The 14,696-nt window shown below is 43.1% G+C and overlaps 2 protein-coding genes across 7 annotated transcripts in view; one reads left to right on the top strand and one right to left on the bottom strand.

The window, feature by feature from the left end:
- Positions 1 to 3,689, bottom strand: senp8 (SUMO peptidase family member, NEDD8 specific). 4 transcript variants are annotated; one of them, XM_041939032.1, is made up of 2 exons: positions 3,415 to 3,689; positions 1 to 2,224 (listed from the first exon to the last, which is right to left on the bottom strand). In XM_041939032.1, the coding sequence occupies exon 2, from the start codon at positions 2,197 to 2,199 to the stop codon at positions 1,534 to 1,536; it is 666 nt and encodes a 221-aa protein (XP_041794966.1). In that variant the 5' UTR covers positions 2,200 to 2,224; positions 3,415 to 3,689; the 3' UTR covers positions 1 to 1,533. The 4 variants fall into 4 exon arrangements, with proteins under 4 accessions (XP_041794966.1, XP_041794981.1, XP_041794974.1 ...); XM_041939047.1 differs by having other exon boundaries at positions 3,458 to 3,689; XM_041939040.1 differs by having other exon boundaries at positions 3,400 to 3,447.
- A 226-nt stretch (positions 3,690 to 3,915) lies between these two features.
- myo9aa (myosin IXAa) overlaps positions 3,916 to 14,696 on the top strand; it is a 111,919-nt gene continuing 101,138 nt past the window's right edge. For all 3 annotated transcript variants that reach the window (XM_041966821.1, XM_041966814.1, XM_041966805.1), the window contains exon 1: positions 3,916 to 4,218. The gene's annotated coding sequence lies outside the window, so the exon portion shown is untranslated. The remainder of the gene's footprint in view (positions 4,219 to 14,696) is intronic.

Genomic DNA, 14,696 nt, shown 5'->3' with positions numbered 1-14,696 from the left:
AACATCAAATAAAAACCACAAAGCAGTTTACCGTTTTGTCAACTAAAACGTGACAAAAGTAGAATTTATTAGATCGAGTTTGATTCTTGCTTTTTGTGAGAGCTTACATTCCACCACTCCCAGGGTTCCCACTCTTCACTGGAGATCATTTTCCATGACTTGATGATGATCCAAGTGATATATCAGAGTTCCTCAGTGGAAGTCTCATTTAAAAGAGTATGTGGGCATAATCTTCAGATGTTTTAATGGAACTACTTTTACTACTATCTCCTTACTTTTTAGATTCTTGCCTTGTTTTAATATTTTCATTTTTATACTGTTCCATCCTTTGTGCTCTATGCTTGGCAAGGACCATGTAAATAAAATTAATTCTTATTACTTTTTATTCATAAGCTAAATCAGTCAATCGTATAAACCACTGCTGCCTGAACACCAATAACACACATAGTAGCCTATACTTTTGCCTAGTGATAAATCTAGACTGGACTTTACATTTCTAAATGTACAATTCAAGGTTAGCCAAGTTTGCTAGGATTATTAACTGCCACGGACTTAGCAGTTTATTGCACCTTACTGTAGCCCCTTTACTACTAAGTGGAGTCTTTAGGAAGGCTAATTGCCCACACTGTGAGCAGCTGCTACAACAGATAAACATTTCATGCCATGTTCCATCTTACTTTAATAATGCAGCATTGCATCTGAAGAGACAATGCTAGCAAATTAATATGATCCTGAAAATAACTTAGCCTTTCTGATGCAATGTAATCCATTTTGGGGATCTCTGATAGAAAGTCTTGTAGTTCTTTCTCAGCTATTGGAAAATGTTGAAATAATTTTGCTGGACAAAACAAGCCTCTCCAGGACATTTTACTTTTCCTCCCATTTTCCACTTGTTTTCCTTAACTGGAAAACTGGTCAGCTGGTTTCCAGGATGTGTGGGAACCCTGAATCAACACGGTCATAAACACTTGCCGCACACAGTGCAATAAAATATTTCAAAACTAAAAGTTTGTACTTGTACACCTAACACCTGTTCAAACTGAGAAATAGAATGAATATGTGACCAGAACAGATGTGACGTAAAGTAGGAGCCAAAATTAAGATGCACATTCTTATTGTCAATTCTAGTTCATTTAAAATGACCCTGAGCAATAATCTGTGTAAACACTTCAACATTCGCTCCAAACTAATACAATGAAGAGAAGAAAAGTCTGCGCCCCCTCTTCCACATTACATTCTCCACTCTTACTAAATATGTACTTTCCTGTTACAGGCATGCTGGTGTTCTTGTTTACGTATTGTATTTTGCAGTGCATATACAAGGGATAAACATAACACCAAGAATTCAATGAATCATTACAGACTTGGAACATTGCTTTATCTTCTTAAACTTGTTGCTATTCTGGAGTATGCAATAGAAATATATTTCATATATAGTTGTATACTGTATTCAAGGAGTGCCTTCAGATGCTCCAGCAGTAGATATGTAGAGGCTGACAGCTGTTCTGCATATACTGAGGGGCAATCAGCGTGCTAAGGAAAAGACAGAGAGCAGCAGAGATCACTCTGAGCAAGACTCTGGATCAGTCTGCACCATTCAGCCCTCTTCTGGGTGATGTAGGCTGGGGTGATGATTTGCACGGGAAGGCGTGCCGAGCCCTCCACCCTGGCCTTCTCACATAAGGCCTCGGCGATACAGATAACATACATGCCGCAGTCATAGCTGTTCTGCTGTGGTGGGCAGGGCTCCTCCACAAACAGCGCTATTCTCCCTGCACCCAAGAAAGGCTCGAGCTTGCTGGCGATGCGCCGTGCATGCAGCGAGTTGCTGCCGTTTTGAGAGTCATAGTGGGCAAAGTGGTTGGAGTTTAGATGATAGACCAACAGGCTCCAGTGGGATCCTCCAGCAGTTTGGTTGGAGTTGTCGTTAACGGCTAGGAAGACCCAGTGACGAGAGGCAAGATCCAGCGGCTCCAAAAATAGGGCTAATTCATCAGGGCAAGAGGCACACTTGATGAACTGGGTGACCTCTGGACTGATGAAGATGATGGTCTCCCCCAAGGCTCTGAAGCGCTCAGCAGCAAAGTACTCAAAGGCAAAACCAATGACTTGGTCATTGAGCCAGTGCGGTCCTTCCAGCAAGGACACATCAGATCGCCGTAGCAGGCTGTCCTGGTAGCTCAGCACTACAGGGTCCATCCTCCAACACAGTCAAAGAGTCAGTCTGAAAAATACACAGGAAGAGTTTAATGCCAAGTTTTTACTCAATAAGTCAATCATCAATTAATTCCACATTCTTAAGAGACATGGCTGCTTTCTTTAACTCATGCCATTGTAAACTAAATCTCTTTGGGTTTTGGACTGTTGGAAGTACAAAACAAGCCAACTGCAGATGTCAGCTTGAGCTTCAAACTGTGATTGTGATGTGAAATTTTCACGATTTCCTGAAGTTTTGTAGACAAACCAATTAATCCATTAATCAGGACAGTAACCAGCAGATTAACTCATAAGGAACATAGCTGTAACATGCAGCTGCAATTAGTTGTAGGTCAATAGATCATCAGAAACGTATTCAAACTGGACTGTAGGTCAGTTTATAACCTGGAACCAAACTATCAGTTGGAAAAAGAATCCACGTAATTGATCGTTGATGATTTCTTTTTACAGCGACCACAATGCACACAGATTAAACCGTGGTAAAGCTACACCATGTAGACTCAACCTTAAAAACAAACAGAAACCGTTAGACTTCAGAACTAATGTGGAAGGATGCAGTTCTGGTTCCATGTTGACTGAAACACATTACTTGGACCTGGATTATGTTCTTAAACGATCGGCCATAGCTGACAAACTGCAGGACGACGGCGTGGTAATGTCACTGCGGAGTGTCACACTGCTGCAATGCGTTTAGTTCATCGTTTTTGCCAGCAGGCAGCTCACTGCTAAAACGATTTTTAGCTTTAGCATGAGCGAGCTAACCGCCACTTTCACCATCACACGAAGCTAAACCACTCAGCTAAAGAGTCATTTTAGCCTGTAGGACATAAACTGCGTACTGTCGAATTAAAATACGCGCGATCAACTCAATATTCATACCTGTAAAAGACACACTCAAATAAAAAGTACCACGAAAACTGTAGTCTTCCCCCTCATTGCAATCACTAACGTAAACCGTTGCGGGAAGACCGAACGTAAACATTTTGCGACAGTTTACCTGCGCAGTACATTTACTGAGAGGTTACCAGTCTGTTTCTTTACCTACAAGGACTAAAAAGTTACCGATATTTTACATTTTACAGTTATATAGGATGAAATGCAGCCATGTGTATATAAAAACCAAACAACACCTGTCATGACAATCTTATATAAACTCAGAATAGGCGCTCAGAATTGATTTACCCATCAGCTACTGACATGTGGTGTGAGGTGTGTACATCGCTGCCGTGATATTTCCTACTTGCTTCCTGTTATGTCGCTCCGTCCATGGATGTATTATACATCTGGATACGGCGACAAAGATGGCGCCCCACTCATTCCAATGAAAATCGCTCACTACGGCAAAAAGAACACTCCGCGCGCATCCTCGTGTTTCCGCGTTTTGGGGCCCTTGGAGCATGCGCACTAGAGTCTTTTCCAACCAAGCCGGTTGGGAGCTCCTAAAAACGTATTCATTTTTTATAACGGCTGCTGCTCCTTTTCCAGTCGAGGAAACGGGATTTGTGGACGTGATGATCGCGGAAGTCGCAATACCCTCTGTGGCCACTACGCCAAAGTCGCCTCAGAGTCACAAGAATCCAGCTCCGGTCCTGGGGGTTTGGCTCCGTCCGCCCTCTATGTTTTCTCCCCGCCCAGGAGCAGCGTGAACGCGCACCGCTGCGCGTCCGAGAGCGGCCGCACTGATTAGCAAGGCAGAGTTTTCAGCGACCGTCACCGAGCTGCGGAGGACTGCGTTTCTAATTACTCTCAAACGGCGAACACGCACGGATAACAAAATGCGCAAGTATTCAGCGCGGACTTGAGTGTCGAGGAGTTGTCCGAAGGCGAGCGGCCGGAGAGCGGAGGAAAGAAATTAAACCAGTGGGAATGCAGGGAATTAAATAGAGACTTAGGCATTTCGTCTGGCTACAAGTGTGCGTGTGTGGCTGTGCACCCCATCCCGAGAAGAGGCGGAAAACTTGAGTGGCACTGAGCAGTTGACTTCAGCGTTCACGTCTGGAGGTAAGAGAGTGATGTTTGATAGTGAGACCCTGAGCTGTGGTGGGCTGCCCCGCACTGGGAAGAGGGGCTCCGGTCTGGAAGCAGCCGATGAGTCGTGAAACTCGTTCCTTTAATCTCCTCTCGCTTGCAACATAGTTTTCAGTTGCGATGCTTGTAAGGTGCGCGTGTGGGCTCAGTCGGTGCTTCTGTTGAATGATCACAATCAGAGGTGTGTGTGTGTGTGTGTGTGTGTGTGTGTGTGTGTGTGTGTGTGTGTGTGTGTAAGCTTGTGAAAAGTTTGGTGCTCAGTCAAATGTCATTTCACACTGCAGCTACAGGCTGTTTGCGCCACATCCAGTGTTATCCTTCTGAAATGTGACCCTGTAGAGGTCCAGTAGAAACACTGACTTTATCTGTCAAGGAAAACAACAATTGCAGCATCAATATGATGTCAAGTGTGTCAGATTTACTTATTTTCACCTGTGATCCCTGGGCAAGATGATGATGTCATACATTAAAAGCAACAAACAAAACTATATCAATGCAAAGATAGGATGATACAGCATAAACGACAGGGAAGCATTGCAGAACAGACACAAGCACAACCATAATGAATTTGCCAGCACACATAAATCTGGCATTTCGCACTCATATTCACTGAGGACGAGGAAGAGGTGGCTGCCGGTTGGAGCGTCTGGCTGCAGTAGGGTGGGGTGAATGTTTACATGTATTATTTAGTGAAGGTCAGACAGCGCAGCTCATAATGCAGCCAAGGCAGTAAAGAGTGCAAAGCAGCTGTAATGGCACAGGGAGGTCTGATGGGGTGAAGAAGCTGCTGAATCATAGGTGCAGTCTGTCAGTTGGCCGGGAGTCGACTTAAGACACAGCACCAGATATCACTCTGTGCCTTTAATGTGCTGCAAGATGGTTTCTGTTTTGTCACTTTCGTGTTTTTTTAGAGGCTTTGTCCTACATTGTGTCTGCGTTGCTGAGTGATGAGTTATAGTTACAGCACATTGCTGTACTTGATTATTCGTCTGTCCTTTTTGGGCTTTTATGCTTTTAATATTGCAGAGTTGTCAGCAGAGTGATAACAGGAAAATGAGAGATGGGGAACAAAGGTCCCCAGCTGGACTCAAACTGGAGACGTTGTGGTTCATGATCCCATGACTGTATTTGTGTGACAGTTATGTAACACCCCTGTTAGATTTAGAACAGGATTTCTGTGATTATTAGCACTACAAATCTTCACATCATGGTTCCTTTCTTTGCCCAGGTTTTCGTCTTTTCGCTTCATAGAAACGTTTGTAATTGTCCTCATGGATCAGTGTCCCTGTATCCTCTCATATCTGCACAAACTTAAAAGAAAGCGTCTTTAATTGAAGTGGCTGTGAGGTTCCCCCGGGAGCTCGTGCCGCCTCCGATCAGCACAGGTGATGAGAGTAAAGTGGGCCTGTCCTGCAGGAATGCGAGGTCTGAGAAGACACAGCTGCTGTAGCGTGAGAGGCGGCCCAGGCTGGGACTCCAGCAACTGGTCCCTGTCGACATCTGACACCCCGCAGGCCCCCACTGTCTGCTATTTCTAAAAGACGGGCCTCAGTGTGCATCGCGGCGGAGCTGCGCCTGTGCTCAGCGATATCACCGACACCACCTGAAAGACTGAAGCTGGTTGGAGGCTCAGTTTGGGATCGTTGCAGGAGCTAATCTGTGTGGCTGCAGGGAGATTTTGTGGTTTTATGAACGTTTTGCTTCAGATTAAGACAATCTGCCTTTGTGAGTCTCCTGTGAATCAATGAAGGCGCACAACATGACATCACAGCCTTGTGCATGGAAAGGTTCAACAGTTCATCTTCACAGCGCCTGACTTCAGGTTTTGTCACCTTGTGTGTCACCTCCTGTCAGTCAGTTAGACCAGAGGTGTTTCCTCAGGTTTGGCCAGCGTTGTTCTGTGTGTCCAACTGGAGCTCATACAAATGCACATGCCTGCCATATTGAAACTGTGGCCATTAACCTCCTCTTATCAGTCACCATTAAAGGTGGCGGCCATGATGCAAATATGACTGAGATTGCGTACTGTTACCTTTCATAAAATGTTTCAGTTATGCGTTCCTGTGCATCTCGGAAAGTTCACTGAGCGCAGTCCTTGACTTCAGAGTCTGTATTTGAGTGTGTCGTACATACTGTAGCGCATAGTAGATGTGAACCAGCTGAGGCATCATGATGGCTGAAAGAACAACCACCACTCTGCAGCTTTGAACCCTCCTGTCATAAAATAAACATCAACAGTAAAGTAACTGTCTTCATATATAACCTTAACGTTGTTTTGATGGTGAAAAATGTTGTAAGGACGATGCTGCTGTACAGCAGTACATTTTCATTCGAAACAATCAAAGCAGAACATTGGCTTCAACTTGCATTTTGCATTTTGCATTTTTTTCAAATGTATCATCCAGGTGTTTTCAAGGTTGAACGTAATGCTGCTGTCAGCTGCCTTTTCTACTCTTCTAACTGTCCAGAAACTATTGGAAACAAAGGCAGCTGCACAGGAGAATGAAGCAAAGTCAAAGCAGATTTACATTTTGCTTCGTTCCCTGCTTAAAGTTCACCACACTGTGACCCTCATGCCAAGGGACTGTAACTGCGATGTGCAGCCTACGTACAAAATATTGCCACTTTTTCAGAGTTGCAGTTTCTCTTGAAATGCAGCCTTGGGAAGAAGGCAGGTATGCCAGAAATCATTTAATTGTGCTTGTTTTTAGCCCGTAAAGCAAATTGTAAGCCTTGTTTTGGAAAGGTGCTTTATTGTTAATATTAATAACAACCCTGTGTGTTGTGACTAGCTCTGTGCACATCCCCAACGGCTCCTATGTTCCTACGGTCTCTTGCATGATCTAAAAATGAACGACCCCATCGCCGGCCCCCAAGGTGTTACCTGCTAAACTGGATCGTAGCTTGTGTTCGGGGCAGAACGACGAGTCACGTGCCGCAGGCTCACATGATCGGGACGTCCTGAAAAGTGTTGTGGCCGCATGATGGGATTGTATGGCGTAAGTGATTGGCATGCGCATGAAGTCATTAAAGAGGAACCTGCTTGTGTTGCACCGAACAAAGCTCCCCTTTCTTTAGTAGGCCATTATATGAGCGAGGCTTTGGCCTCAAAGGCTCAGCTTCCCCGCGTTTTGCATTTCCCCTCATTAACTCACTGGCGCTAACAGTAGCTGGAGTGAGATGGAGAGAAGAAAGTGCATTGTGTTGTTCTTTGCAATTTTGTTTACCTGAACTATGATTAACTTGTTGTTTTTGATTAATCCTGTAAAATGGGACAATACTGACCTGACTGGAAGTTTTGTTTTGGACAGAGCGTCAAGTGTTCAACATCGTTTTTGTTGAGAAACCCCCATGGTTTAGTCAAAGCTTGATGTCATGCAAAGAAAACAGTTCTCTGAGCATAGTTTCTATTTCCTGTATAGTTTTTAACAAATCAGCTCTGATGTGATTCCATGATTTGAAAGGACTGTGTTATTTGAATGAAGTTGGATGTGGATGCTGTCTTACGTCCTAATTTGTCCTTCAGTTTTAACAACCACTGTGTAGGATTTAGTGGCATCTAGCAGTGAGGCTGCAGATTGCAACCAGCTGAATGCTCTTTGTCTCACACCTCCCTTTCCAAGCATGTAGGAGAACCTACAGCGGCAGCAGAACTTCAGAAACCTCTCTGGATTACTGTAGGAACATGGCAGTGAAACATGGCCAACTCCATGAAGAAGACCTGCTGCCTTTCTCGATATAAAGAGCTCATTCTGAGGTTACAAAAACACAACAATTCTTATGTTCAGGTGATTATACACTAATGGAATCACACTTATGAATACTATATTAGATTTCTGCCAGTAAATCCCCCTAAATCCTGCAGACTGGTCCTTTAAGGACGTGGATGGTTAGTGGCTTGGATGGTCATGTGGAAACAGATAATTAGTGGAGGAGGAATGATTTTTATCTTCCTGTGTCAAAACCACAGTGTCAAAGTCCTGATTTCAAAAAGTCAAGGTGCAGAGGTATGATCAGTAAATCTCTGCATGATGACGCATACAGGTTGAACGACCGAGGCCTCCAGATGCCAGCGGCCTCATTACTGCGGGGTTTGGGCAGCAGCAAGCTGGAAACTAAAGTAGTGTTTTGCTGAATTTTTGTGTTTGTGTTGTGACACAGCTGTGACAATAGCTCCTGGCCCCCTGCAGCCTTATGCTACAGACAGACACGGCCGCTGGTTAATCCCCAGGTATGTGCTGTTGTGTAATGGTACACAATACTGTCCATGTGCAGAGCAGTGCTGTCATGAAACCACTCCAACTACCAGCGAAAGGTGTGATTTTCTCGTCGAAGCCTTCACAAAGCAGCATTAGACCCCATGAATGTCAAAGAATCAGGAAATATTTCAATATTCATTTGGATGTTTAATCAGCAAGTTCACCCATCCAGTGCGAAATATAAAGGGAAATTATGTGGTGTATTGATTTTTATATGTAGGATACAGGCTCGTCAAGAGGACAGGAAGGAAGTTCAAAAAGGCAAATGTGTCTTGAAATATGGTATTGGAGGTCTTCTGCAAGTTCAAGGTCACTGGCCAGCCGAGAGGGTCTTTTTCATTCCCATAAAGCAGCAACAGATGGAAACAGCTCTCTTTGGAAGATGAATCATCCCCCAAGTTTCAGTGTACATACAGAAGAAGAACAAATTATTTCTATACCACTTCTGCAAAAAGTGGAAATGTTAAATCAAAATTACATTTAATAGGAAGAAATTAAATGATGCAGTTTTGGTGAAACAGTGTTGAACATAGTTGGTACACAACTTTTTAATGATGGATAATTTTTATTGGAAAGGCCAGGAAATAAATCTGATGTAGCCGTAAATAACTTTATTTAGATTTTTTCTTTCCTTGAAGTTTAGACCGTTGGTGCACAGAGAGGATGGGACGCGCCTGCAAAAAGATTCCTCAGCAGCATCATTGCTGTGGGAACTGCTTTAAAAACAAACAACAAATCGTCTTTTTTATGGCATTGAAATGTATATTTCTCAAAAGAGCGAACATCTCCACTGTCATCTGAAATGTGCATCAAAGAGCAGACATTCTCCTGCATCCAGGAGGACAGAAAGTTTGGTCTCTTCGGTTATCTGTGAGGAATTCTGTCGGTTTACAGTAGTCTGTGCACTGTCAGAATGAGGCAAGAGGGGAGGAAGAGCGCAGATAGCGGTGGGTAACTGACAACAAACAGGCTGTGATAAGGTGGATTTCACATACAGCCAACAGAGACGTGCTCACTCATAGCTGGGATGCCTCTCATGTCTAATCGACACTGTACTTATCAGTGTAGCAAATGAGCAGATGATATAGGCTGCTTTTAAGATTATTTTGAAGTCGTAGCCATTAAGCGTGTCTGTAACTTGTCGGCTGCCGCTGTAACCTTGAGTCAAACATCTGCGAGTGACTTTATATTAGTTTAGAGGTTAAATCAGTCAAATATCTAACAGCCAAGGCAGCTCTCCCGATGACTTTTACGTCATGTAGAGTTTTTGTGACTCATGCATCAGATTTTGCTGTTGAGGTTTTTGGTCGTCGTGTTGTCTGTTAGAATATCTCAAAAAGTTGGTGCCAGAGTTCGATGCAATTTGGTGGTAAGTTTACCTTTGGGCCAAGAACAAGTGATATGTTTGTGACGATCTGGATCCAGATGAACATTTTTTTTGCACTTTTTTTCATGAGCTACTACACAATTTACTTGGATTAAAAAGAACTTTTGAACTCACGCACCTCAAAACTGTCAGTATGAACATTTTGTGTATTGCAGTTACCTTACCGATTACTATTTAGAGGGTTTTGTGCAGCCTTTGTGGAGGCTTATGCTCTGAGTGCTCTCTTTTTGTCATTAGAGACAACAGTTAATAATAGATGCATGGTTTATTAGAAGGAGTAGAGGTTTTTCTTACATTTTTTGAGTGCAATTCCACCATCTAGCAGACAGGGCAGCCACCAATGAGATGAGAAAACTGGATTGTGTGATGATAAAAGTATTTCAGTGCTTTGAAGGTGTGAAAATATAGTAATTCTCTCTCAGTCTCAACAAATGGAGTCTTATACAGACTTAGAGGAATCAGTGTTTGATCATTAAAACATCATGAAAGAATGATCTGTGCACCCTCCTCTGAACTCTGCTGAGCCTCGTTGTTCGGTTTAACGTCCCTGTCCTTTCACTTTGGCGCCCACCTGCATTCATCCTGATTACCCACTGATGCATTTCAGAGCGGCCATTCACTGCAGTGACTTAGTAGTCTGCTTGAACGATTATGGTCAGGCACCCTGGAGACGATTAGAGGGTCCGTATTGTCTCCACAAAGTCCGAGTCCTCCGCTCGCCCTGAAAGAGCCCACTTAACGGCGAAGCTGTCTCAGCTCAGCAAGTGTTTATGCTCTACATGTCAAGCCGGCTGATCTGCACTACAGAGCAGGTGAGCTATGAGAGGGAACTCCAAACGTCAACTGTAATGAGTTTTTCCCAAGTCCTAGTTTTGGGGATGGAAAGTCCAAGCCGGTGTGAGCTTAGCACGGGTTCAGATGGAGGGTTGGACTGTTCTGACCTTCTCAGCTGAGAGAATGAAGTATTGTTCTGAGAGAGCGGGCTAAGTAGTTTTGCTCTTGATGCTAATTCCCTGAGGATTCATGGTCTCTTTGGCTGAAATAAGTGTCTCGATGTGCATGTTGTCAGCTCACTTAAAGCATTTGAGAGTCTTGGGTCTTTGAGAGAAATCTACGAACTGAGTAACCAAACAGTTAATCGATCCATCAGTTGACAGGAAATTGGAAATTTGCTGGTTTTCTTCGTTTTGTGTCATTGTAGGTTGAATATCTTTGGGGTTTTGAGTGTTATGTTGACAAAGCATAAAATTTGAAAATGCTACCTTGCACTTGAGGACGATATTTTTGAACAATTGATCAGTTCATTAGTGCAGCCTGTGAGTCTACCCTTGAATTCATGGGCCCATACTTTATTTTAATGTCATCATTTTCCTCATTCTTGTAGATAATTAGTGAAATGTCACCAGCACGACATCATGTTGAGACTGAGTTTGACAGCAGAACGTTCCAAGCAACCTAAAACAAATCAAACTCTCAAAGTGTTACGGCTTCTTGCAGGATTCATCATTAGGAAAAAACCCACTGAAATGCGAAGAGACTTGTCCTCGGTAGACCAGAATGCAATGCAAACACCGAACATGTTGCATTTTTTAGGAAAAGTTCTGTCCACCAAACTCTTGGTCCTTGTTCTCTGTTGCTATTGTCATTGCCATCTGCACAAACACATGAAACCTGACTGGATAAAACAAGACCCTGCATGTTGTCTGGAGCCGTCAGAAGGCATTCTGGGAAAAGAAGCGTGTCTCAGATTGATGGTAGAAATAAGTGAGACATGTGACGGGAAGTGGATGCAACAAAAGTCCAGCGTCAGCTCTCAGAATGACTCCGACAGAAGATCAAATATTAGTGACACAAAGCGAATGGGTGTCCGAGGGTGGAATTTTCCTGTAGCCCAGAACGAATGTTTCTTTCTTGTTTTGACCACAGTTTACCAAACGTCGCTCCGCATCATCTCTCCACAAGCTTTGGGTGTGCGATAAATCACGAGGTCATAATAAAATTAAATGCAGCCCCTCCAGAGGTTCTCGCCAACATCCTCCATCAACTCCTTGAAGCCTGCAACCAAACTTGCGTTATCATCACGCTGCAGCTCTTTCTGTCTCTCTGTCGACTGCGACTCTGACTGCACCACCAGGCTCAGATTTCAAAAAGCCTGTGGTCTGCCGAAGCCCCCCCCCCCCCACCACCACCCTTTCTCAGAGAAGACAGCGAGAGCCACTGTAATGCTGCCCTGTAATTACAGGTCATGTTTTTTCCTAATACGCTAAACAGATGTGCTTAAAATTATGCTGAGCATTCAGACCCGGAGTTAAACATGATGACCTGTCATTACTATCAGCTGGTGGAGGCATTCACAGTTTCTGGTGCCTAAATGAGTCGGATTCAGGATTCTCAACTTACAAACGTGTTGCTTTTATTCTCTCAGTGACAAAAGAGTCGCAGCATCAGCGGATTGGATGGACAGAAAAAGCCACATTTTCAGGGAAAAGAAGATAAAGCGCTTTAAAGTGTTAGAAATTGAATATATTTAGTAGTTATATGGTAGTTATATATCTGTAACTTTATGGTACCGTTGCATGGAAATAACTCACCTTAACTGAACATAAACAAAACTGCTCACAGAACTCAAAGACTTTCTAAAAGTAATCTGTATTTGTTTCAGTTGTGAGGACTTTTTCTTTAAATTCGAAAAAACTCAGTAACACTTTGTATTAAAGTACACATTTAACACCTTTAGCTTTTTGGTTATTAGCATGCATATTATTTGCACACTAGCTCTTATTAGTCATCATAAAGCACTAATCAATGTCTCATTCTGAGGTTGAGGGTTGGGTCATTAAGATCATAATTCATGCACTTACTTACATACTATCAGTGAGAAGTGATTAGGAGGTTATTGAGGGAAACGGCCTAGTAGTTGTGGAATATGGTCATGCAGAAGAAGGCATTAAAAACTTCTTTATATGACTAATGAAAAGCCAATGTGCTACTAAAATGCATGCTAATACGCACCTTGTTAATGGTGAATATGTGCACCAAAATTTCTGTTTGTCATGATTCACATTTAAAAAGCGGCCTTTGAAATGAACTGCTCTCCAGGATTAGACTGTTCGCGCTGCACCACACACGGATGTTCGATGTGAGTTGAGTGGGACAACACAATACATGCTGACTTGTAGCTTTGCATATACATCATGTATTGAAATATGGCATTTTCCTTTGATCACTGGTGCCCACTCATGTGTTCTATGATTCATAGTGACTTTGAAATAGCTCTCAATGTAGGTGTCGAATGGCCTCGAGGAAGGAATCTTCCCTCTGTGTCGTTATGCAATGCCTCACAAAAGAATCCTCTGGCAGCAAATTTGATCAATTTGACTGCAGCTAATTGACCATGAAGATGACGAGTCCAGGTACGAAGCACCCTGAGGTCAACAACTGTTTTTATGTTTTAATGCCTTTTGACCTCGTCGCAGGTATCCAAAACAGGAAACAGTCGGTCTCTTGGTGCGCGTTAGAGGACGTCTGTGTTCGTCGCTGTGAGGTTGGAGGCATCTTGGCTCTGAGCTGTGTGAGCAGCTACAGTCATTACTGCTCGTCTCCTCTCAGCTATGAAAGACGAGATGAGTCCTCTTGGCACCTGCGTCCTCTCTTACACTGAGTGTGTGTTTGTAGACAATCCCTGTTATCCCTCCCATTGTGTGTACGCATGTTGTGCCTATTTGTGTTTAGGTCTTACATGTGCGTACTCGTGGCCTCCCAGCTGGTTGGCACGTCGTCTTTTACATGTTGAATGTTTCTGGAGGAAGCTGGCTGCTCCTCGGCGCTGTCTTCCCTGAGGCCGGGGGCGACTGAATGGGTCCGTTTGACAGAATCCCTTTCTGAGGGGGAAATGGAGTGTGCATAATCTGGCTCAATGATACCTCCTAGTCCCTCACCATCTTCCCCTTCTTCTCCTCCCTCCTCTTCTTTCACCTCCCCTCATTTTATGATAAATCTGCTGATTCTTTGATCTTTAATAAGTTATACACATTTACATACTGTACATACAGTTGTTTCTATCAGCATTAAAGCATGATCCTTTTTTATCTGCAGCTTTGGGTGTTGATAAAATTAAGTTCAAAGGCCGCTCTACTGTTTGATTATATATAAGTTTATGATGATTATAATATAATCATCATAAACTTTATTTGTATAGCACCTTTCATACAGGAGTCACAGCTCAAAGTGCTTTGCAAGAAAGAAATCATGTGCACCAAGTGAGTGCTTTACATAGATAAGACAGAATGGACGCGAAAACAGATAAAAAATGACTGAAGAATAAGATGGACAACAAAACAGACTCGATCATGGTAATAAGGATGAAAATAAATATAAAGACAATGCACAAAACCACAGAATAAAATAGAATAAAATCAAGAAAAACATTAACATTCTAAAAGACGTGCAGCTGTGCATAAGCGTGAGGCAAAGCACAAAACTTGTTCTTCTTCTCACAATGAAAACTGCTGCAAAGAAGCACTCGTAGTGATTCAATTAACTTTTTTTTTTGCTATATTTCCGAAAATAGAAGTCAACATACACATTTGTGGATATGATTTCACAGGGAGCCATTAAACCTAAACGCTTTATTGTGCCTTTCAAACAACAGCATTTGATGACGTGCCTTCCATTTGCAGGCCTCTCTTTTTTACGGGGTGGTGTACTTTTCCTATTCCACCGGCCAAATGCAGACCGTGCAGCGTCATATTGATATTTCCAGAGCTAGACTGGAGTCTGAGAGGAAAAACATTTTTCCACTCTCT

The sequence above is a fragment of the Chelmon rostratus genome, chromosome 1, assembly GCF_017976325.1.
Source record: "Chelmon rostratus isolate fCheRos1 chromosome 1, fCheRos1.pri, whole genome shotgun sequence".
Taxonomy (NCBI): Eukaryota; Metazoa; Chordata; class Actinopteri; order Chaetodontiformes; family Chaetodontidae; genus Chelmon; species Chelmon rostratus.
The sequence above is the reverse complement of the archived record's forward strand: the minus strand, read 5'-3'. Positions and strand labels throughout refer to the sequence as shown.